We start from the raw sequence: 23,439 nt of genomic DNA on the forward strand, positions 1-23,439 counted from the left end.
GGAGCGGTTCGGTTGTCTAGTTTCTCCTGTATTAAAGCCAAGGGCAGATTGTTTTTATTGCACAAGCAGGGTGATTGCCCATAAAATGCATGTATATGTCATCCAACTGTTACCAGCTGGCTTTAAATTGGGGAAATCTGATTTCCATTTAAGCTCCAGTTTAGCGAAATTGCAATAGTAACATTTACAGTGCGAATGGCCTTTCATTGCCAGATCCAGTATTCTAGCCTCTTAAATGTAGCCTAGTTTTTGTTTTACGGTCCTGTCTTCAAGAGGGCTTTGAAGATTCTTGTTGTTCAGAGAAAAGTTTGAGTGCAACTCAAGTTTGAGTTCAAGTTTGAGTGCAACTCAAACTGTAAAAACAGAATCTATGGATTAGCATTCCGTGAATGCAACAAGTGGCTTCGCTTGATGCCAGAAGTGGGAAAAGATGTTTCATACTCTTGTTGAGTTAAGACACTGAAGTCACAATGTGATTTGGTGCATACAAGCAAAAGTTGACAACAAAGTTGAGAAAAGGTTGCAAATCCACACCTGTAAATACAGACCTAGGGCAACCAAAGTGAACGTGTGTCATGACAAAGAGGTCAGTTCCCAAAAGGACCCCAGGGAGCTCAGCCTTCCTCAATGCACATTTCAGAGATGCTTTCAGATATTACAGGAAGGCATACGTTAAATGACAAGCAGATGTGCGGTGAAGTGGGCCATGGCGAGGGCCTTCTTTCTTCAAACCGTTGGTCAGGGTGACGGTGGTCTGCTGCGTGTCACGTTGTTAGCAGCTTCCTGTTCACATGGTAACATCCGCTTGCATGCATGAGTAAATGTAGGTTTTCATTTGGTACTGCGCACAGAGCTTTCACATTTGCAGAGAGTAATAACAACCTTGTCCCATGTGGTTGCTGATGGTAATACGATTGGAAAGGTACAATCAAAGAGTATACAATCCTAAAATAATAAACTGAGCAATCACATTGTGTAATCACACAACAATAATGCAATCAAGTAGGAAATGTCAGCCATGCAGTGATAAAACTTTATGATTTACTGCAATAACAAACAATAACACATTTTCGAGTAGAAAAGAACAAAAGTAACACATTCTGTTTTCCAGACTGCGGTCGTTCCTACAATAGTCACTAAATGTCTCACAAATGAGCACCTATGTTCAACAGAGGTGAAGGTGTTGTATTGCCTTAGGCTTGAACACAAAGCACAAACTCAATATCTCTCTCTCTTTCTTTTTCTTTCTTTCATTCTTTCTTCTCTTTTTTCTTTGTCTCGCTGTCTCTCTCACCTTCTCCACACACATATTATCTCTCTTAATCTCTCTTTCTCTCTCTCTCTCTCTCTCTCTCTCACACACACACACACACACACACAAACACATATTGTCAAGTACAAGCCTTCCACTGTGCTTCCAGCAAAACACAGGTGTGACATGACTCACTTTTACACTGGCAGCTCTCTTTGCATTGTCGTGGATAACTGATACTGATGGATGGTGGCCAAGTACAAAGGCACAGGTTGCCCCCCCTCCCCCAGCTTTCTCCGCAGCGCGGCAAGGATGAGTGTCCCCTTTTATTCTCCTGCTTTATGGGATGGAGAAGCTATTTTGCTGACAGACATGTCATCTGCTCTAACTCAGGAATGCACGTGAAGTGTCGGTACTTGTGGAGGCCTTTGCTAATGGACTGCTAATAGAAGTGGAAGTTGCGCAGCGATGTTCCCCCTCCCCACCACAGTCGAGAGTGTGACAGTTTTGGTGATTAATTACTGGGCCTCCTCTCTCGTTTCGCTCAGAAGAAAAGGAGCGTGGCTAGGATCTTCAGGAGTCATTAGTCTAGCTACGTCTTCCCCAGGCCAAACTACCAGGGCTACCTTGGACTGGGGCCCGCTCAGACATAGGTAACGGAGCCACGGAACAATGCACTGTTTTATCAAATAATCGGTAAACACCAAAAGTGTTGTCAACAACACCTGCTCTTTTTCTGCATGTTTTGGTCATGTACAAAGAACACCCACTGTCGAATGCGGGTAAACAACCGGACACTGCTAATGTCGACATGGGTTCAGACAAACAAATCATGTCTCCTAACATCCTTGCCAAATGTGTGCTTGTGTTGTTCCGTTTTCCATATACCCGTATGCAGATTTTTTTTTCATTGTGAAGAATTATGTCATGTCTTAGGGATTAGTAACATATTTTATTGCTGAGGCCCATTCTCCATACTACCCTCATCCAGCACAAAGTGCTTATTGTACACGCACAACCTTGAGGTTTTCAAGCTGCTTGCAACTTTAACCTTTGCAGGCCTGGTGGAACTCAAACACACGGAAGGAACATAAAATGTAACTGTAATAATGACGGTAATTACAGTCACCATTTTGACGTAAAACGGTCCGATCGGTCGGAAGATTACCACGCGCACTTAGCTTTGAAATGGCATGGAATAAACAAAAAAAAGACTTGAGGAAAAACGGAGAGCGGGAAAAAGAGAGGGAAAAGAGCCGCTTAATCCTCCCTTCCCCAAGCCCAGTTTGCTCCTGTTCCTGCTCCCGCTCAGAGCAGCACTGCCAGCTCACAGCGACCCTCTTCAGTGCATTTATAAGCCCTCAGAAAGGGTTTACAGTGTGGCTTTTGTTTCCTCCTGAAAGGAGTGTGACTGTTGAATTTAGCACAAGACACCTTCTCATGCTGCCACGTATTTGTTTATTTTAACATGCGCGAGGACACAATGCACACAATGAATATGCCGGAAAACAAAAGCCCGTCAGCCCTGCTGTCGCATTCTTCCTTTATGGTTTCCTCCCATCCCATACACATTCAGCCTCAGAAAAACCCACTTCATCACCCCACATCCCCCCACCCCCAACACCTACTCCCCAATCCAAACATTCAAAGGGTACCATGTCCCCCTCCGCTCCCTTCCACCCCACACCCCCTTGGGGAGACTGAGGGCCGAAGCAGAGACAAAAACCGGCCGCTGCTCTGTCATTGTCCAGAGTTCAGCAGGTTAAAAACGACCCGTCTAAGCCCTCGTTTCCTGCTAGTGGTAATGCCAAGCCAGCCTGCTGGACCTCCAGACGGTGAAAGCCCTCAAAGCTCCGGATCCCGGGAAAGACTGGCCACTCTCCTAAGGCCAGCACACTCTTTCTCTTTCTGCAATGGACAGGGCCAGCCACACTGCTTAAGAAGGAACACGGCCATTTGAAATGTACAAGGCTCAGGCTTCATTGGGGGTGAGCAAGAAAGAGAGACAGTGAGAGAGAGAGAGAGAGAGAGAGAGAGAGAGAGAAAGAATACAAGCGTAGGGGTTGAAGCTCTGAAAACAGGATTATATGATTATTGCTTCCTTCGCAACGCAACTCCTACCAAACACCAAAAGCAGATGCCTTTGTTTCAATGGAAGATTTTTCGCTCTGCCAAAAAGTTGCTCACAGATACAAAAACTGTATGTGCTTTATATACACAAATATATACATTATTTAATTAGTTATTTATTCATGGGAGAGAGAGAGAGAGTGCAAATTATCAGGGCAACAGAGAGACACGTAATCACATTCAGAAAACACAGAACACAGCGCTCTAACCCTCCCACGAACACACACCCAGCTGCCACTTTGTGGGTCTGGTCGCACAAAAGCGGGAGCTCGGGAGCCTCCGGCTGTGTTATGAGTCCAGTGTTTATGGCGCGGGAGGCCCAGCATGCAACACTGACCGACTGACTCTCTGTGTCTCCGGCGGCACTCCACCCGCTTATTCAGGCACACAACACAATAACTCTGCTGTTAAACGGAGGTTTATTTAATCGGAATAAATCTTCATGAGCGCAGAGACGGAAAAGAGAGAGAGAGCGAGAGAGAAAGATGAGGGGGTGATGTGTCAAATGGGAGAATAAAGCTATGAATGATGAGTAGATTAGTGCCAAACCATTGTGTCAAAATTCCATCAGCAATGGCAGGGACAGGTCCAAACTAAAATATGTTTACTGGATGAAATATATATTAAAATATGTTGGGTTTCTATGAAACGTTTAATGTTTTTATTTGTACTGTAAGGGAATTTAAAAATACAGACTGAAAAATGTCTTTGCAGTACAACGAATTGATGTAAATAACGCCAAACATACACATAAGAAAAGTTCAAAGAAGATTGAATATGTCCTTATTAGATTACAGCATAACTTTATTTACCAACTGTATATTTATAATTTGGGTTAGACAAGTTACAAAGCATGAAAGCAGCATGGCACACAAAAGTAGATCAAAGCAGATATCATAAGGAGCTACAGTAGGCATTCTGTTTTGCTCAATCAAATCGGCCCAACAGCTGCTACATTAGAATAAGAACATACATCAGTGACTGAACCTCTTTACAAAAATAACAGTCATCCTACTTGTTAGATCACTCTGACGTCCATCAGAAGCAATCTATGCTTGTCATAAATCGGAAATGGCTATAAGGAACTTTTAGAGTTTCCCCGCTGAACTTTCCAGTGCCTGAAACTCTGTGCTTTGAAATGCCACTTCACTTAAAAGCCACTTACTCATGGCACGAAGTAGCAACATCTTAGAGCAAACAACGCAGGGTCAGACCTCCCAAAGAAGCAACGAGAAGCATCACAACAGCAAAGGAAAAAAAGAAGAAAACAAAAACAAAATATTTGTCTCCATCAAATAATGTTTTGCACAGGGAACTTTTTCATCCCGCAAATGAATACCACACAAGCTGCTGCTGGCTATGAAAAGCAGGAAACTCACAAAACCCCAACTCTGGAATATGTTTATGGGAATGGGCTATGAATGTAGCATTTGGCTAAACAATGGTGCCAAGAGGAATCCTGCCATTGCATTTCTCTCCGGGGCTCCCACACAAAGGAAGCCATAGAGAAACAGTCAAAGAGTGCCTTTGAGCGAGCTGCTCGGTCAGCTGCAAAATAGTGGGGAGTCACTGCTAGCAAAGTTATTGTCAAGGAGTAGATGGATCAAAGCTAGACGGACACCCAGCGAGATAGTTAACTGCGCAATCAGGGCCCTGGCTCATTATATGAACCCCAAAAATCACAATCTCTGGCTGGGGCAGACAGGGCACAGCTGCTCTCAGTCGGGCCAACGGTTATCCACCAAGCATGAAGATTCTGGCTGTAAATACATGGCGTATTTTCCTTTCTATTATTTTACCAGGGAGCTGTGGCATCATGTTGAGAACCGCACATTTGCTCAGTATGTTCAGGGAAAGAATTAGCAAAAGAGTGTGTCCTCTATAACTGGCCTTAAGTGTGTGCTTCAGCAGTAAACATATCCTGGCACCTGCCCCTTGTGGAATGCACCCTCTGTCAGCAAATCACCCAGAGAGGATTTTTAAGATTATGTTTGTTTGACACACAATCACCCATCATTGAGAGTGGGTTTAGCTAATGGGTTTTTAATAGGCCAAGGGGTTTCGCGCTGTCTCTCTGCTGTTAAGACATGACTGCCACTTATTCTGGAAACATCTTTAAATAACATTCTTCCCACATTGGTCAGCCTGTCTCATTTTTAATGACTATACAATGGAGCCCACCGATAAACAAAGAGGGTTTAAGTACAATTACCTAACTCTCGCAACTGGCCCACATTCATTAGCATCTTTAGTTTTACACTAATGTTTTTTTTAAGTAATTTAGATGAAGGAGTGTTCTTGAAATCAAAGAAATGTCTCAAGGATTAAAGTGAAAAAGCTGAAAATAAAAAAAATCAGGGGGTAGGCATTTCAGAGAAAAGATGTATGGAGTCATCTCCAAAAGGATAAGGAATGTTCTGCTATTTTAATCTTACTTACATACTAAGTAGACCGCTCAAAATGCCTTAACTTTAAAATGCATTGACATTTCAATGCTGTTTAAGCAACAGTAGCTTGAGGCTGTATGCTATCTAAATTGCAAAAGAAAAAAAGGAGAGAATAACTTCTAAAAGTTGTGTTTTTTTATTTATTGACAAAGTAATATTTATACCCATGAAAACATAATCTAACTTTCTTAGAACAATTTTCCAAGAAAGTTGCTTAGCATTTTATGACTTTTATTATTTATATAATAGTGTGCTGATGAAATAATAATATTACTAATACTACTACTACTAATAATAATAATAAATAATAAATAATAATAATAATAAAAGTTTATAAACCGCATGGTAATATTTTATAAACAGCATGGTAATATAAAACTGTAAAAAGGATAAAAGTGAGTCTATGGCCTGAAGATTCAGAGACTACTGAATATAACTTAATATCTATATTAACATGTGATGCCTTTATTTCAAATGAGTTCCAGACTTTTTGTGTATTTTCGTTCTGAGGTCATAAAATACACACTGAATTAATACTGCTTACTGAAGGCCTAACACAGATATAAAATTCGTTTACGGTGCGTCTGACAGAAGAACATCTATGGCACACACTGGCGTTCTTCACCCACAAATACTTTACTGCCATCGATTTGTAATTTCCACTGACAACTGACCCACGCAAACACCCAAATGCACATTCCTAATGTCCTGATAAAGGCATGGCAATGCTGGTGGTATAGTTTAGTGAAAGTTCACTCATTCACACAATCCTACACTGACCACTTATAAACTCAAACCGCTTAAATTGAAGTTGAAGGCTTCATCACGCACACAGTCTGTTCTTTTGTTGTGTTAGGCATCTTCTAAAAATGGGTTTTACACACCATGCAGACTTCATGTAGGCTGCTGACACGAAACCCAATGATGAGACCATACCTCTAGAAATGTTTATAACCGTCCATCTATTGTGGACGCGTGCGTAATCATACAGGCTACTTCATGTCGCGAGCTCCAGTGTAAATCAATGGAGACACGGCAAGCCAAGGAATAGGGTTCCGAGAGTGTCATAATCATTTATATCTATAATAATTCCGATTGCTCGGTGAATACTAATGTCAACTTTTGTCGTTGTAGTCCTTTTGCTGAACATACAAGTGAATTGTAGCAAGGAGTTGTATTATCTACAATAAAAAATACGGGCAATATCGCATTTCTGTGGGCATGGTTTCACAGTAGCCTTAGTAGAATATTAGGTCGTGTGCTACACTAGTTTGCAGGCTAACCGAGGACAGGTGTTAGCCTTTTAACAATGGTAAATGAAGAGAGGGTGTATGCAAATAATTCCGGACTACGAGTGACAGAACTGAACATTTTAACAATATTTACCACATTTAACATGATTGTCTGTAGCCTAATCTCTTGAAGTTGCGCAGGAAAGTGTCAGTCCTTAGGTGTTTAAGTCTTACCTTGTGCCGTTACAATGTTGATCACAAGCAGCAGAATGAGTCCAGGTGATGTGGACATTCGTAGGGAGAGTCTTCTGATTCCGGTTCCAAATCTCACCGACTGTCCACTTTTCCCCATTATATGGAGAATAAAAACTAGTCAGTGAAGAGAATCCGTTGCTTCTGAAGTGAGAAATTTATAATCAGGACTGGTGCTATGCTGTTTAGAGGGACTGTACTGCAATGCCCCAGTCCAAATTCGTATAGTTCTGTGGCGAGTTTGCACGCAAAAATAGTAGAGAAGACGATACAGAGTTCAAGAGGTCCCAGGACTTGTGTCAGGCAGTGAGCTACAGTAAGGTGGTGCGAAATGCCGCCGCCCTCAAGCTATCATATGACTGCTCCCCCCTATGGCAGAGGGGGAAACAGCTTAGAAAAATTCCGTTAAATTGTTTTTATCGTTAATGTTCCACCAAAGCTACGTAAGACGAAAATATGTGAAGGACTTGTTTGTTTATTGGTCTCTCTGGTGTTTCTTGTACGGTTGTTTTCTTCAGGTAAGAAACACATCTACTTGTCTTGATACATCCAACCCTCGCGCCGCTCCTCGCGTTCTGTCAGATGTGAGGGAGACAGACTGGAATCTCCTCCACAACTACACTGCACTCTGGCCAATCCACATACTACTGATGGCTGCCCTCCTCTGGCCGTTTGCAAGACCCGGACCGGTGTTGGAAGGGACTCCAACTGTTAGTGCGTCCACGCAGCTTTGTTCCGAAATATATCTGTTTCGTGTTTCAAAGGGTTGTAATCTAGATACCCGGAGAATCTAGACAAACGACACTCCCTCGGCGCCTGGCCACACAAATAAGTGCCATATTTGTGGTAGCATAGCCTACTCATCATACGCTTTCTGAAAAAAAAGAAATGTTTCAGAGGAATATATCATAGCATACCTGTATCTCATTGCTATCTGCTTAGCCATAGAACAACAGATTAGGCTATAACCTTCGCACTACAAGAATCTGCTCCGAGTTATTGCGGGTACCTTTTACGTCAGCCTGTAAGTCAGTGATTGATTATGTAATTTATTAGCCTATGTCATTATTTGCCACGGACCAAGACCCTCTGATAAAGCGGTGTTTTATGTGTAACACATTTTGTTTTCTTCAGTACTGTATAAACATAGCCATACACAAGTTGCGTAGAGAACAAACATGTTGATGGTTTACCTATCTTGGGAAGGGAATGTTTTTTTTTTTGCACTGCACTTCTTTCTTGTCAGCGATTACTATACTAGCTGTTCCTCTGGAAAATGGATCAGAATCATCCAAATAAAAGCACAGAGGTCTTGGGGTGACAGAGGATAAAAGCGTTGTTTCAAATAGATTTAAGCACTAAGAAGAAAAAAAAGAAGGGGAAAAGCTTTTTTATTCACTTGAGGGAGACAGCATAATAAGTATAAGTATATATACTCTTTTGGTCCCGTGAGGGAAATTTGGTCTCTGCATTTATCCCAATCCGTGAATTAGTGAAACATACTCAGCACACAGTGAACACACAGTGAGGTGAAGCACACACTAATCCCAGCGTAGTGAGCTGCCTGCAACAACAGCGGCGCTCAGGGAGCAGTGAGGGGTTAGGTGCCTTGCTCAAGGGTACTTCACCAGCTGCCCCAATGATGAATGTAATGATGAATGTAGTTAACACAATGTATCAATACACATGACTGATCTTTGCTTTTCATGCGGAAATTGATAGGTTAAGTTATGGTTACTTTAGGTTTCTTTCCATAATTGTTTTTCCTATTCAGTCACCTCTTTAGTAAATTATTCATGTGTGAATGTAGGTCCCTTCTCCCAAATCCCTTCTAAGTAAGTAAGTATAAGTATACTCTTTTGATCCCGCATGGGAAATTTGATCTCTGCATTTATCCCAATCCATGAATTAGTGAAACATACTCACTGAGTGACTTGAGTGACTTGCTCAAGGGCACTTCAGCCGTGCCTACTGGTCGGGGTTCAAACCAGCAACCCTCCGGTTACAAGTCTGAAGCACTAACCAGTAGGCCACAGCTGCCCCAACAAGGCAATTCTCAAGGATTTGGCTGGTTATGTTGCTGATGGGATCATACATGGCCACAGCAAAGAAGAGCATTGACTGAAGAATTTGTTGGTGCCCATATCAAGGGGCTTTTGTTTTGTTTGGTTCTGTTGCTGCTCGGATTCTAGACAGCCACAGCAAAAAAGATGATTGACTGAGAAATTTGTTGGTATTTGTGGGTGCCTGCATCAAGGAATTGTCTGGTTTTGTTGCGTATCTTATCATAAACAGCCACAAAAACAAAGAGGAATGACCAAATAATTTGTTGGTAGACAACCCATCATGAGTGTGAAGGGTTTGGGTCTTGGACGCCAGAAACTACTGCTGAGCTTTCTGGAGGTGTTATGGGCCTAATTCAACAAAGCACATGAGCTCACGAAGACTGCTCTGCGGGTGATGCTGTTTTTGACGCATGAAGGTTGTTTTGTTGGTTATTTTGTTTTTGTTGCTTTGGCTCTTTGGTTGTACGTTCAGGCTACTGGCAGCTGTGGTACTGTGGAGGAGGGCCATTATGGATCCCGGGTACAATATACGGCGTGTTTGTGACTGCCGCCAGACAATTCTGTAGTTGTATCCTGCGTCATATTGTGTAATGTTAAATAGGTTTGGTTGTTGATTGGGCACTGTGGGAAATCCCTTACCTACAGCACAAGGAATTAACACCTCTCCTGTGTATATCTTAAACTGACTGTCAAAAATAACCATTGAAATGTGAACAAACTGTCATCTCTGTTCATGTTTTGAAGACAGGCTGCTCAGTGGCATACGATACGAGGAAACACTGTCTAACATGCACGCTATGTCCAAGAACATGGCATACAGCATAAATCTACTCTGCAGTCACACAATAAAGTATTCAGGCATTTGGATGAGCTCACACTGAACCACCTTGTAACAAACACATGACATCAAGTCCAACAGCACAACAATGAGATATGCTAAAGTTGGCTATTGGCGAAAGTTTAATCTCTTTAAGTAGTTACATAATAGCACAGCCCACCCATTCAATCACTGAATAGGTCCCAGGGAAATAATCACATATATAAGGTCTAATCTAATATCTAGATTAAAAAGGATTACAAAGGCACACCTGATCTAGCCATACAATCTGAAACGGGACACAAACAGTGATTCTCTACATCACATTCAATTTCCTGTTGCTGCTGGAAAACAGGATAGGCAATGTCAGTTTCATTCTTTAGGTGCTTTCTTACTGATCCACTTGTTCCCTGTCCACCGGCCAGATATCCACGTGGACAAAGGCATTGTTGCAGAACCAGACATGTGCTTCTTCAGCAAAATCAAATTGACTTGTTTAAGAGCACTAGAAAACAATGAAAAAAAACAAAAAAAAATACCTAGAGAATAGGACATGCACACAACTGAAATATGAGTACAGAGAACATTGAAGAATTGTACAATGGAAATGAATGGTTACATAGTCATCTCTTTTGTTTAACCCCTATACTTTCTTGAAAGAAGTGGATGATAATAAAGAATTTGAGACTTCTATATGCTACTTTGGAATATCTTTATGACATTTTCCCATATGTTTCCCATATGTCACATTGTTAAATCACTGTGGGGAGAAGGAATTCAGTGAATGTTTTTTAAAGTAATTATACACCTCCTCTCCTGGCTGATAACACCTGGATGGGGAGTTTCTCTCTCTTGTACATGGCTCTGTGGTGCACTCACTTCTGATGATGAATCTCCTCTGTACACATCTCAGCTATTAGGGGTCACAGACCTGCATCCTGGAGAAAAGTCAGGTGCAGTGGTTGGGTGTTATACAATGACGAATAGGGAAGCTCAAAGCCTTTTATCCGATACCCTCTCTCTCTTTCTCTCTCTCTCTCTCTCTCTCTCCCTCCCTCCCCATTCTATCCCTCCCTCCGTGATAAGTATGTAGCCAAGCCAAACACTCCAGACAGACTAAATGGGCCACTTATTGTCTGCTTTAAGCTCAATAATCCCTTTTAAACACCAGTCCAAACACACACACATACACATGCATGCAACAAAAAGGTCACATGTACATGCATATATGAAAGTGTGATTAAGATTATCCCGTAGTGTGGTGTCAACACAACTTATATAAAAGTATAGACCCTTTCATCAATAAAAACAAAAACAATGCTTGAACGTTCTATTTGGGCCCCAATCTACTTCCTCTGCATTAAGATAACATATGGAATGTTAAAAAGGAAGTCTTGTGGGGCCAACTATGATGCTGATAATGGAACTCTCTTGAAAGGGTCCATAGTGTAAGGAATGAGTGTTCTTGAATGAATTGCAGATGAGTGACTTAATGAAATTCATCTGTCGTGGCATGAAACTTGCTGTACAGGTACATAGTTTGACAGAAAAGACAGAAATGTGTGTCCGATGGATACTGTTGCATGACTGTCATTGGGGTCTGAGCCAGTTACTGAGACAATAATCACCCTGAGTGTTTCCACTATTGCCTCATTACTAATTCATACACCATTCCAAACCAGATCGCTCTTAATTACATACACAATTCCAGTGGTGACCAATGTGAATGCAATTAAATAATTATAAGCTTGCAGGAGCATCCTCAGAGTGTGAGGAAAGAGAAAAGCGTTTTATGAATATAAATTATAAACAGATTAACATGATGAGGATATGTGAGAGGAATGCAAGCACGGTAATCACCCAGCCTGAAGGACACCCATTAACAGCCCTCTATAATCAATGGATGAGTTTTCAACTCAGACACCTGTTGATCTAAACCTGCTTTTGAATGCATAAAGTATGATATCAACAAATGCATGATAATGCGTTCGGATTCAGACATCACATTCTGTGTGGTAAATAGATGATGTGTGCAGTCATGCATATTCATTTATGTGGCTTCAAATCTAACCTGGTTAAATGTTCTAACCTGGTTAAATGTTTCACACACACACACACACACACACACACACACACACACACACACACACACACACACACACACACACACACACACAGACCAGACATGAAAGAGGTGGTGAAAACAGGGGTCACCTTTATTCATTTCAGCCTCCTTGATTACAAGTGGTGTTAAATAACATTTCAAGTCCTTATGAATATTCAGTGGCATATAAACAACACAAGTAGCAACAACACAATTTTGGCTTAAATATGGCCCATGCCAGATGTCTTAAATCTTACTCATACTACTCAACAATATCTAGAAATGTTTACATGTAACTAGATGTACGGCGCAGAGCGGTACAAAATATGACCGCCGCCCAGTCTGGCACATTTTTTCCACAAAAATAAGTCACATTTGGCAAATTGTGTTCATTTCCTCCTTTGTTCCTGCTTAGCTTCAGTAATTCAGCAAAGTCAGGGTATCTGCTGGTCTGGCTGCTGGCTAAAAACAAAAGGTGAAAGGCATATATGATTCTAGAGTCTCACTGAATTGCATTATGCTCAATTCTCACTGGTATCTGCTAGATAACAAGTACCAAAACATGATTAGTTCATAGATTTCACATGTAAAATACATTTTATATAACCCCACCCCCATCTTGCCTGTTCATAATTTTGAGAAATTGTTGAATTGTGTGCATTTGTGCGTGTAAGTGTTTATGTGTGTGTGTGTGTGTGTGTGTATGCGTGCGTGCATGTGCTTGTGGATGTGCCTGTGTGTGTGCATGTGCATGTGCATGCATGCATACATCTACTGTGTGTGTTTGTGGCAGATGTATGATTACTGTGAATGTATGTGTGTGAATATCTGTTTATGCACATGTGTGCATATGGAATTGGTTAACATGACCCCTGGAGGCAAACATACGCAAAAAAAATGGTCACCCTAGGCCCTACGGTTCTCAAGATATTCACAAAAAACTCTGTTGGTGTACGGTTACTAAATGTACACATAAATTATTTTATTGTATGGCCCCCAATGAACGAAAGTTCAAGAAACTTGGCATGCATTCGGAGGGTGTCATAATGATCCTACACTTTCAATTTCGTGCAGTTTTGACCATGTCAGCCAGAGATATTGTGATTAAAACACCTAATTGTTTGCTTTTTAATTTTTAACTAGGTGGCGCTATACATGAAATAAGTGGAAATGGGATGGGTTGACATGGCCCCTTAAGTCCAACATACAAAAAAAAAAGGTGGTCCTCCTAGGCCCTACGGTTCTCAAGATATTCACAGAAAACTGTCTCCGCCACCACAGGCCAGTTGGGGTACAGGGCCCCCATGAACGGAATTGAAACTTGGCGTGCATTCAGAGGGTGTCATAATGATCCTACACTTCCAATTTCATGCAGTTTTGACCATGTTAGGTCACAGATACCTGCAATTACAACACCTCATTTTTACTTTTTGGGTGGCCCCCCCCTTAAGATCAACATACAAAAAAGGTGGTCCTCCTAGGCCCCTATGGTTCTCAAGATATTTGTGTCCGGCCACCTACAGGCCAAACATAAATTAATTTATTGTATGGCCCCCATGAACGGAATTTCACATTCATTCAGAGGGTGTCATAATGATCCTACACTTCCAATTTCATGCAGTTTTGACCATGTTAGGTCACAGATACCTGCAATTACAACACCTCATTTTTACTTTTTTGTTTTTAACTTGGTGGCGCTATACATGAAACAAGTGGTTATGGAATGGGTTGACATGGCCCCTTAAGATCAACATACAAAAAAAAGGTGGTCCTCCTAAACCCTACGGTTCTCGAGATATTCACAGAAAACTGTGTCTGCCTAAAGGGCTAAAGATGAAAACGAAAAACGATGGTTCCATGCGGGGCTACATGCCCACCAAGTTTCGTGTACCCTGGTCTTTCAGTGTCCCGGGAATCCTTGACGGAAATTTGGCCGTGTGAAAAAAAAAAAATCTGACTAAACCTATATGACCGGCGCTTCACTGCGTGGCGGTCATAATAAGGTTTTCTACCATGTAATTAGATAGATAGATAGAGATAGATATATAGGTAGATACTTTATTGATCCCCAAGGGGAAATTCAAGATTTGAAATTTGTATGTAATTTGAAATGAGGAACTTAAGAGTGATTACTGTCATGTAGGGTAGCTCGGTAAAATTTGTGAAGGGTTTCTACTTGTATTGCCAGCCCTGTTCGGAATGTTTGAGGTCATCTAGGAGAGGAGTGTGAATGAGAAGCTGTGGACCAAGAATTCCAGCGTTTGTGAGTGCGGGTTTGCTTCTAGCCTGGGGGTCAGTGATGGGGAGAGGGTCATATCAAAGTGCAGCAGTCGTGAACGATAAAAGCGATATCAGAAAAGAGGTTGAGAGAGAATTCTTCTTTAAAGTACAACCTCCCGGAGAAAGTAGGAAATAAAACGAAGCTGAAATCAGGACTGGCAACCTTTGAAGCCGCACTGCACGTTCTCTTAGCTGGTTAAGTGTGTCTTAAAGATTAGCCATGGGATTTAGAATTAAGAAAGAGAAGAGGTAATAATAAAATCTCAGAAGTGTCCTGCTGAGGCGGAGGAGGAGGGGGGTTGACAGCAGCTCCATTGTGGTCTCTCCCCCCTCAGTGATGGGAAAATCCACTTTACTTGAGAAACACAACACGGGCACCCCAGAGCCCAGGACCTGCCAACAGGGTACCTGGTGCTCTCGGAATTCCAATGGCGAGAAAAAGGGAAAAAAAAAACAAAAAGAAGAAGAACAAAAAGAAAAAAAACATAGTTTGTGGTAATTCGCTTCCATGAAATTAAAGCCAAATGACATAGGATGATGACGTTCTGACGTTCCTGAGACGGTTTATTAGAACAGAGGTGGGTAAAAACAATAAAAATACATCACTAACATTTGCCAAAACCATTCTTTTCATCAAATGCCCTCAAGTTGGCAGTGGGCACTAGCATCAATTTATCAGCCATCAGCCAAGACTAGGCAGAGAAAGAAAGAGGGCTTTTGCAAAGTGGAAGTTGGCACTCAATAAAAAACCCGGTAGAGACACTGCAGCTCCTGTCACCTTTTAGGACTGTCGTTACCTCAGCATTAAAAGTGATTTGCGGCAACATATGTGGCAAAGAATCAAAACTGCATTCAGCTGATAAAGATGCCACCGCCGACAGAGCTATGGCACTGCATCTTGAGCAGGTCATTCTCTGGGGCTGCGGCGAGATCCACTCACAGATTTACAGTCTCCATTTTTCCTCCTCTCGCTGTAAATGCTGCCACTGTTCTCCACGCGGCAGGGGAGCAATTTTAATGGGTTCATTTGTCAAGAACTTGCTCTGTATTCTTCAAAATGGTGGCCATTAGCCGTATTTTCTCAGAGAGTAACAGAAGCCCGACTTAGCCCTGCTACCTCAACCAAAGAATTACCAGCTCCATTAGTCCAGGGGTACATGTCAACCTTTCATGCCTGGATTGCTACAAAACTTGGAAAACAGCCAATGTTCTTAGTAGTAATTGAGAGAGACCTGCACTAAGAACGTTGTAGTTAATGAGACTGTGATATTTTTGGCTCAGTTGTGGATTTTGTGGTCATTGATTCTGAGAGTCTAGGATTATGTTACAGGGTTGCAGGTACAGTGTACTGAATTTGTCCATACATGTAAAATGTTATTTTTATCCTAAGTAATGGATTCATATGTGCGTTGAGAAAGTGATAATGAATAAAAAAAAAAGTTTTTTGGTGGGTTGAGTTTTTGGTATTAAATCTTTATAGCACACTGCTGGGTTGCAACTGTGGTGAGTAATCTGTTTCTCTATAGAGAAATGGAATGGAGAATCCTCACTCTCCGCTGGTGTATATCCACCCAAATAGCCTTGTAATAGCACCTGGCATGACTGCATTGTCATAGTCTTTGCACAAAAAGAGGGCTAAACTCAAACAAAGCCAAGATTTACAAAAAATGCAAAACCAATTTATCATTCCAGATTCAGTTCTGTGCAGTGACAGGGTTTTAATCTATGCTGCACAGGCAATGGACATGGATAATCATAGTCTATCACAGTCAAATCCAATAAAAATCTGATATGCTTGTAAAAGTTACTCGAGGATAAGTGTATTACCCTTTGGGGAATGGATTGTGGATGATAGGGAGATGGATAGTGGAAATGTATGAGCATTTCACAAACACATGATCGAGAGACGAGACAGTGCTGCTCTGTCAGCATCCATTTCATTTGAGTGTGTGGAAATCACCCAGAATATTATATTGTTTCTTCAGCAGAGATGTTGATTTTTCACATGACGGCATTTTGACAGCACACAGTATTAAAGGGGTATTAAAAAACAGTGTAGAACAGCTTGAAGACACAACGCATGACATATGCTTGATGCCCTCACTGACTGATCAAAGGAGACCCATCTTTTTGTTCACTCACATATATTTATTTTTTCTCAGTTTAGCTGGGAGGAATGTTGTTGAGAGACTCAGCAGAACACACCACTAACATTACGAAACGGAGAGGAGGTAAATAATGTGCCTACAGTTAACCATTCTCATCAACAAACTGTAAGGGGGTCGAGGCGGAATATCAATAAATCATTTAAAAACCATGAGCTACGCACAATGTGGGTGACATTCAGAGGAAGAGTTTGTGCTGTAGAAATTCTGCCTAGTTAATAAATCATTGGAAAGCATTTGATAGTCTAAATTCATTCATTGCCTGAAAACCCTTTAATACCATGTCTATCTCTTTGTATGGGGGAAAGGCCTGTAAAGGACACTGAAACCAGAAGGTTAATTAGATCCCTACCGCTCCAAGGTGGAGGGGGATACAGAGAACAGGAAAACTTCACAAAACAGCCCACAGGCAATTCGCAGAACAACACCACCATCCGTGCACCCAGCTCACCATTTTGCACACCAGAGGTCTTTTTGGTGATTCCACTTTGAGTGGTTTAGCTGATAAAAAAGAAGGACAAAATAATCAACCTGAAAACACAGCTCTTGTCATGTAATGTGAGAGCCAACATTACTTACAGCAAGCAATTAACTTGTGTAAAAACAGAAATAGAAAATCTATGGACATTGTTGTGTATGTAGTATGTGTATTTGAAGCATGCGGTACAAAGCGAAAACATTTGGTGCAGAAGACCTGTTTTGTCTACACCATATCAGGCAATATGCGTCACAGCATAACTCAGTTCATAAAATATTGACATATTGAAGTGCACCACAAGAGCATGAATGTGAAGATTCACACTGCATAGAATTAATAACAGATTATGAGCATTCCTGAAACAATTTACGACATAAGCATACAAGTTCATGTGTGTGGTTAAACTGGTTTCAGCTGAAATGGGTGTGTGGGGGATCCAATCATCATAATTTAAATTGAACATTTGGAAATGCATTGAACTGTGATTGAGAAATATATATCTAATCTACATGCTCCTCCCATCTCAATGGGCTGAGAGGCTGTTGCTGTCTCTCTCCCTATGTGTCTTTTACTCAGCAACACAAACACATGCATTTGCACACGCCACCCCCCAACTAACACACACACACACACACACACACACACACACACACAATGGGTACACTACACATGACACACATGCTCACATAAACACGCAAACACAGACACAACAAAAAGATGATAAAAAAAATCAGGAACAAAAATCAGATGTCAGCGACAATGTATGGAAGGCACAAGCATGATGTAATTCCCTAGGGACTGGAGAAGAGTTGCCACAATGGAGAGAGAGAGAGCACATCACTGAGTCCTGCCCTCCTCCTCCCTCTTAGTGTGGATCAGCGGGCATTTGATGTGGCAGATGTGATATCTCCTCGACTGGTGTCTCATCCCTCTGCCCTCTCCCCCTCCGCAGGTTCTTCTTTCTCTTTCTTTTTTCCCTCTCTCTCTCTCTCTCTCTCCTCCTCTACTCATCTCTCCTCCTAGGTCTCATTCAGCTGACGCCACTATTTCGGGAAGAGATTTCGAAGCTCAACTGTTTTTGGAGGAGACAGAGAGGACGAAGAGGTCCACATCTAGCACCCTGTGGCACAGACACCCCCCTACACCCAACACACACACACACACACACACACACACACACACACACACATACACCCACACACACAAACACACACACACTCACACACACATACACGCACACACACACACACACACACACACACACACACACACACATACACCCACACACACAAACACACACACACACACACACACATACACGCACACACACACGCACACACACACACACACACACACACACACACACGCAAACAGACACACACACACACACACACACACACACTCTGCCGTCGTCTCTGGCTCCTTAAGCTTGGGGCCAAAGTGCTGTGTTGTTATCAGAGCTCCACAGAAACCGAGCACTGACTTAGTCCCAGCCAGCCACTCACCGCCTGACCCCGGGGCACTGGGAGAGGACCCCTCTTGTTCTCGCGCGCCCTGACCAGACTAACGGCACCTGTTACCCCTCACCCTCTGTGCCACCCTTCCTGGCGTGCCATGACTCAGCCTTTACTGCTTATCGGCGGTATCATGTGCCATTTCAGCAGACTCCTCTCTCTCCTCAGTCTTCCGCCCCCCACCCACAGACCCTCCTTTGGCTGGCTGTGAAAGCTCACTTGTGTTAAGCCATCCCCATCCACCCTCCAACTCCGGGTTTAGCCTGCCCCAGGCTGCGATTCAGCTAATCTCTCTTATAAATACACAGCTGACAAAAACGGCAAAAGTTGCCATCAAGCATAATCACATTTTCATGTTTACTGGTGCTGCTATTTCCCTACTTGTGAAATTCCACACCCACACACGCTGGAATTGTCTGAAGCAGGGAAATTTGGGGCAAGCACAGAGAGTCAATTCGGGTTAAAAATATCCAGTTAGATATTTCACATGAGTACACAATACATGTTGCCATTTTTGCATGTGAAACTTTATAACCTAATTGAGTAAAATATTTTTTGTAAACACTGATTTCCCTATGCATGATTTCATATACCAGTAATATAATGTTTAATTATTCATCTAATGTTCATATAATATCTAATTATTCTTCCATCATTTTATTTTAAAAAGATACATACATAGGGAGGAAATAACCTGCAATGAAGGAAACAAACAGACGACGAACAGCAGTGGCAGCTCATCTCCAACAGCTCATTTTCAGTTTTGCCAAATGCTTTGAAGTCTGAGATTTAAAACCCTTTAACTTGCCGAGGTGAACAAAATTACTTCACGTTTCTTAGTGGCAAACACAGATTAACTTCATCGATCACAATCCCCCAGCCTCAAACAGGCTCTTTCTGCCTGTTTAGTCCCAGACAGGCCCGGTGCCCGGAAGGTTAAAGGTAGCTAGATAGGGAGATAAGAGGAGGCTGCTCTGGTGTAGAGTAACAAAGACTTCTTAGTTTCAGCGAGGAAACTGCGGCGAGCAATTTACCCTTAACATTCCTCAGCTCAATAGAGGGTTGTGTGAGCGAACAGAGACAGTCTGAGCATGAAGCAAAATTAGGAGGCTATAAGCTTGCACCACTATGAGCAAAATGCATAAGGCTTTGCTGAAAATTGAAGTTTGAATGCTTATCAGAAATGCCCTCTTCTCACCTGGTTTCCAGATAGACCAGATAAAATGTCAAAATGTCCTCGAATGTCTTGAAGGACGTGTTAAATCTATTCTCAATGTCACCATAGTGCTCCTCTCACATCACGACAGACATTTCTTTTGCTTCATACCATAACCTCACTTCCAAAAAGGAGGTTATTTTTTTCTGTCTGTCTGCCAAAAGTATTAAAAATAAACTACCTGGCCTAGAGTGCTCTATTCTGAAGGCATTAGATTCTGGAGTGGATCTGAATTACAGGGTGGGTCCACAGATTGTTCCTTTGTTTGATTGTTTAACTTTTATTAAAATCGCAAAATTGAGCGTTTGGCCAGGCCATTTGGCTGAGGTCTGCACCTCTCTGAGTGCTCTTCTAGTTTAAAGTGGATCTTCTCTTCAAAGTACAAATGATTGCATAGATTGTCATGCCACTGCTATAGCCGTGTGTGCCTGAGGCTTGTGTCAGTAAGACGTAGATTACAGACCACCATGGATGAATGAATGACACAGAGCCTGTTGATTCAAGTCAGACAGGAGCTGTGATTGTTGCAGCAGACCTTTTTGACTTTGACGGTCAAACAAAGGACATAAGACACAAAAACAAGCTTTTACTGCCATTGCCAATCACCGCATAGCTGGAATACAGCATTCGCTGAGGTACAGACTTTAACGAATGCAGGCTTTCACTCATGCATACAATTCTGGGCAGTTGTCATGTACGTCTTTGTGAGGACTGTCAATGGTTCTAAGAATTTCAGTTGGAATGTTAATGAATGATTGCAAACATTGCTCGAGGCATATCATATCAGGCAATTATTATTTTCTGAAAAATTTCTGATGATTTACAGCAACAAAAAGGTAGGGTAGAGATAAGTTAAATTGGCTTCCCACAAAACTAAATGCAACAAACACATAATTCTCCAGATAAAGGAAATAAAACATATTTGATATAGTGTATACATGTACGTAAAAAAAAAATTGTTTGTATCATAGGTAAAACTAGAATAGAGAACAGAAAACACAGATCTATGCTAAGGCCAAATGGAATGTTAACAAAAGTGAAAAATATTTGTGGATTCGCTTAATGGATTCTTTGTTCTACACCTCTCCACCACTAAGTTTCATAAAAATCAGCCTGGTAGTTTTTACATAATCCTGCTGACAAACAAACAGATAGACAAAGGCATAAACTCCTTGGTGGAGGTAACCAGCAATGGATGACAAATGCCAAAGACAAATGCCAAGGACATTGGATGACAAATGCCAATGCAAATAACCATGACTAGGGTATCATTAGCTGTTTGTGTGCATTACGTCTGTTCAGATTAACAATAATTATCTGCCACACCAGATCACAGGAGAATAGTACTAGGCAAAGGTCAGAGATCGGTCAATGATTTGGTTCATGGACCAGCAAACACAACTGATCACTAGGTTTACTTTGATTTATTGCTGATTAAGATTTGAATCGCATACTGTGTTATAGTTCATTGCACTGCAACTACTCAAAAGGGAAAAGCAGTACAGAGAAACTTTTCACACAAGCTTGTACATTTTTCCGATGTGTCATTTGATTGTCTAAATGAGGGGTTATTTTCACTGTTTGCCTTCACAGCTAATGCTTTGAATCCACGTTTACTATGTATTTTGCAACCAACAGAGAATGCTTTGCCAATTTCACACTTATACACACAGCTAAACAACCGCCATCATCTCTCTCACTGTGTAGATGTGATGCGCTGTGAAAAAAAAAGGAAGAAGGAAGTGTAAAAAAGCAGCATTTCATGTTTTCTCCTTGTGTGCTGAAGTGGAGTGAGAGTGAAACACACAGTAAGAGAGACAGAGAAAAAGAGAGAAGAAGATGGAAAGACAGCGAGGGAAAGAGAACCAGCAAGGAAAAGGCAAGGAGAGAAAGAAATAGAGAGAGGGGGGAGTGAGAGGGAGAAAGAGAAGGAAGAGAGAGAAAGAGAGAGAGTGAAAGAGAGAGCATTTGGAGGGTTGGGTAAGACAGTTGAGCGGTCCTCCATGTGGAGGCAACACAATGTGGTTTAATTAGATTTCGGCGGCAGCCCAAGAGCCTATACTGTAGAAGAGAAGCTCTGCTGATTGTAATCAGTCAGAGTGCTGGACAAATTGGATTACTATTATACAAGAGACAAGTGAGGCTTCCATGCTTTTCATTTTTCTTTGAGTTTATTTAATCTACCCATTGTGAAAAGCAGGGTAAATAAATAAATATATACATGGCGTTGGGGAGTGTGTTGTTATTCTTGGACTTTCCAAGGTTTTTGAGAGTCAAGTGTTTCAGCTAACAACATTTGATGGCTGCCTTGCTCAGCCGGGAGCACATTGTCCAGGCTGAATAGGCCAAGCTTTAAAGCATCAGAGTGCCAGTCAACCTTAGCATTAATCTGTGAGAAAACAGCAGACAATGTAAGCAATGTTGTGGGCGAACAAAAAGCACTTATGTGATCCGGGCTCGGGAGTTATACCTCGTGGAGGTCCTAAATGTCCTCAAACAAGGACATCAAGGACAAGTGTATTCTGAGATGTCTGACTGTCTGGAAAGTTTAAAAGCATCTTTTTACATGTTAAACCATCCCAACTACATCATCAAATCAATGCAACAAGTGAGGAATTTCATTTCAAAAGTGATACCAGCCACACAGTGTAGACACGATTGAATTTATTTCAGCCATTCTAACATCATCACATTGTTACCTGATCAGATGCCAAAAACCAGTGCTTCCATGTAGGGAGGGAGTATATACAGGCGCTGTCCATTCTTTATTGTAATAACATACTCCTGCAACACAATTACTGGTTAACACCCACATATTTATTTTTTGTCATACGGCAATCTTCTAACATTAAAACCTAAGGTTCCACCAATATCGTGTAGTTACATACAAGGAGAAAAGGACATTTGAAATATGGATAGATTGTCAAAACTGAAAGATAATGCTGATTAATTAAAAGAGAATTGAAAAAGCAGTAATGTGTGGTAATGAAACAGAACCCAGATGCCATGGCAACCTTTATTTTTGGGGTGCACATATGTATGTATGTTGGGGTATATATTCTTATGGTAAGAGGTAAGAATGCTTTACGTCAAAATAGCACAATTGTTATTCACCCCAGAATACATTTAGGAAAAAAAACATAGGCAACAGCATATGAGATTTTAATGTCAACACAAGGAGGGGAGTTATGACTATTAAGATTAGAAAGCAGTCCATCAATCCTCCCCATTATATTGGATAAACACACAATGGGAAAAAAAACACACACAGCTCATCAAAAAGGGAATGAGGAGCAATCTCATTCTTAATGGGAGCTATAAAGTTTTGTGTGTGTGTGTGTGTGTGTGTGTGGGTGTGGTGTGGTGTGGTGTGGTGTGGTGTGTGTGTGTGTGTGTGTGTGTGTGTGTGTGTGTAACATAGAATCTAAATCTGTATTTTCATCTTGTGTCTCATCGACATCATGCCACGTATGTAATTGCAATCTA

The 23,439-nt window shown here is 41.6% G+C and overlaps 1 protein-coding gene across 1 annotated transcript in view; it reads right to left on the bottom strand.

The window, feature by feature from the left end:
• Nucleotides 1-7,875, bottom strand: part of unc5ca (unc-5 netrin receptor Ca) — a 140,512-nt gene extending 132,637 nt beyond the window's left edge. Inside the window, 1 exon segment of the mRNA XM_048243938.1 lies at nt 7,296-7,875. Within this exon segment, the coding sequence (XP_048099895.1) occupies nt 7,296-7,413 (118 nt within the window). The 5' untranslated portion in view covers nt 7,414-7,875.
• Nucleotides 7,876-23,439: the final 15,564 nt, after the last annotated feature.

This window comes from Alosa alosa, chromosome 5, assembly GCF_017589495.1.
Source record: "Alosa alosa isolate M-15738 ecotype Scorff River chromosome 5, AALO_Geno_1.1, whole genome shotgun sequence".
Lineage (NCBI taxonomy): Eukaryota > Metazoa > Chordata > Actinopteri > Clupeiformes > Clupeidae > Alosa > Alosa alosa.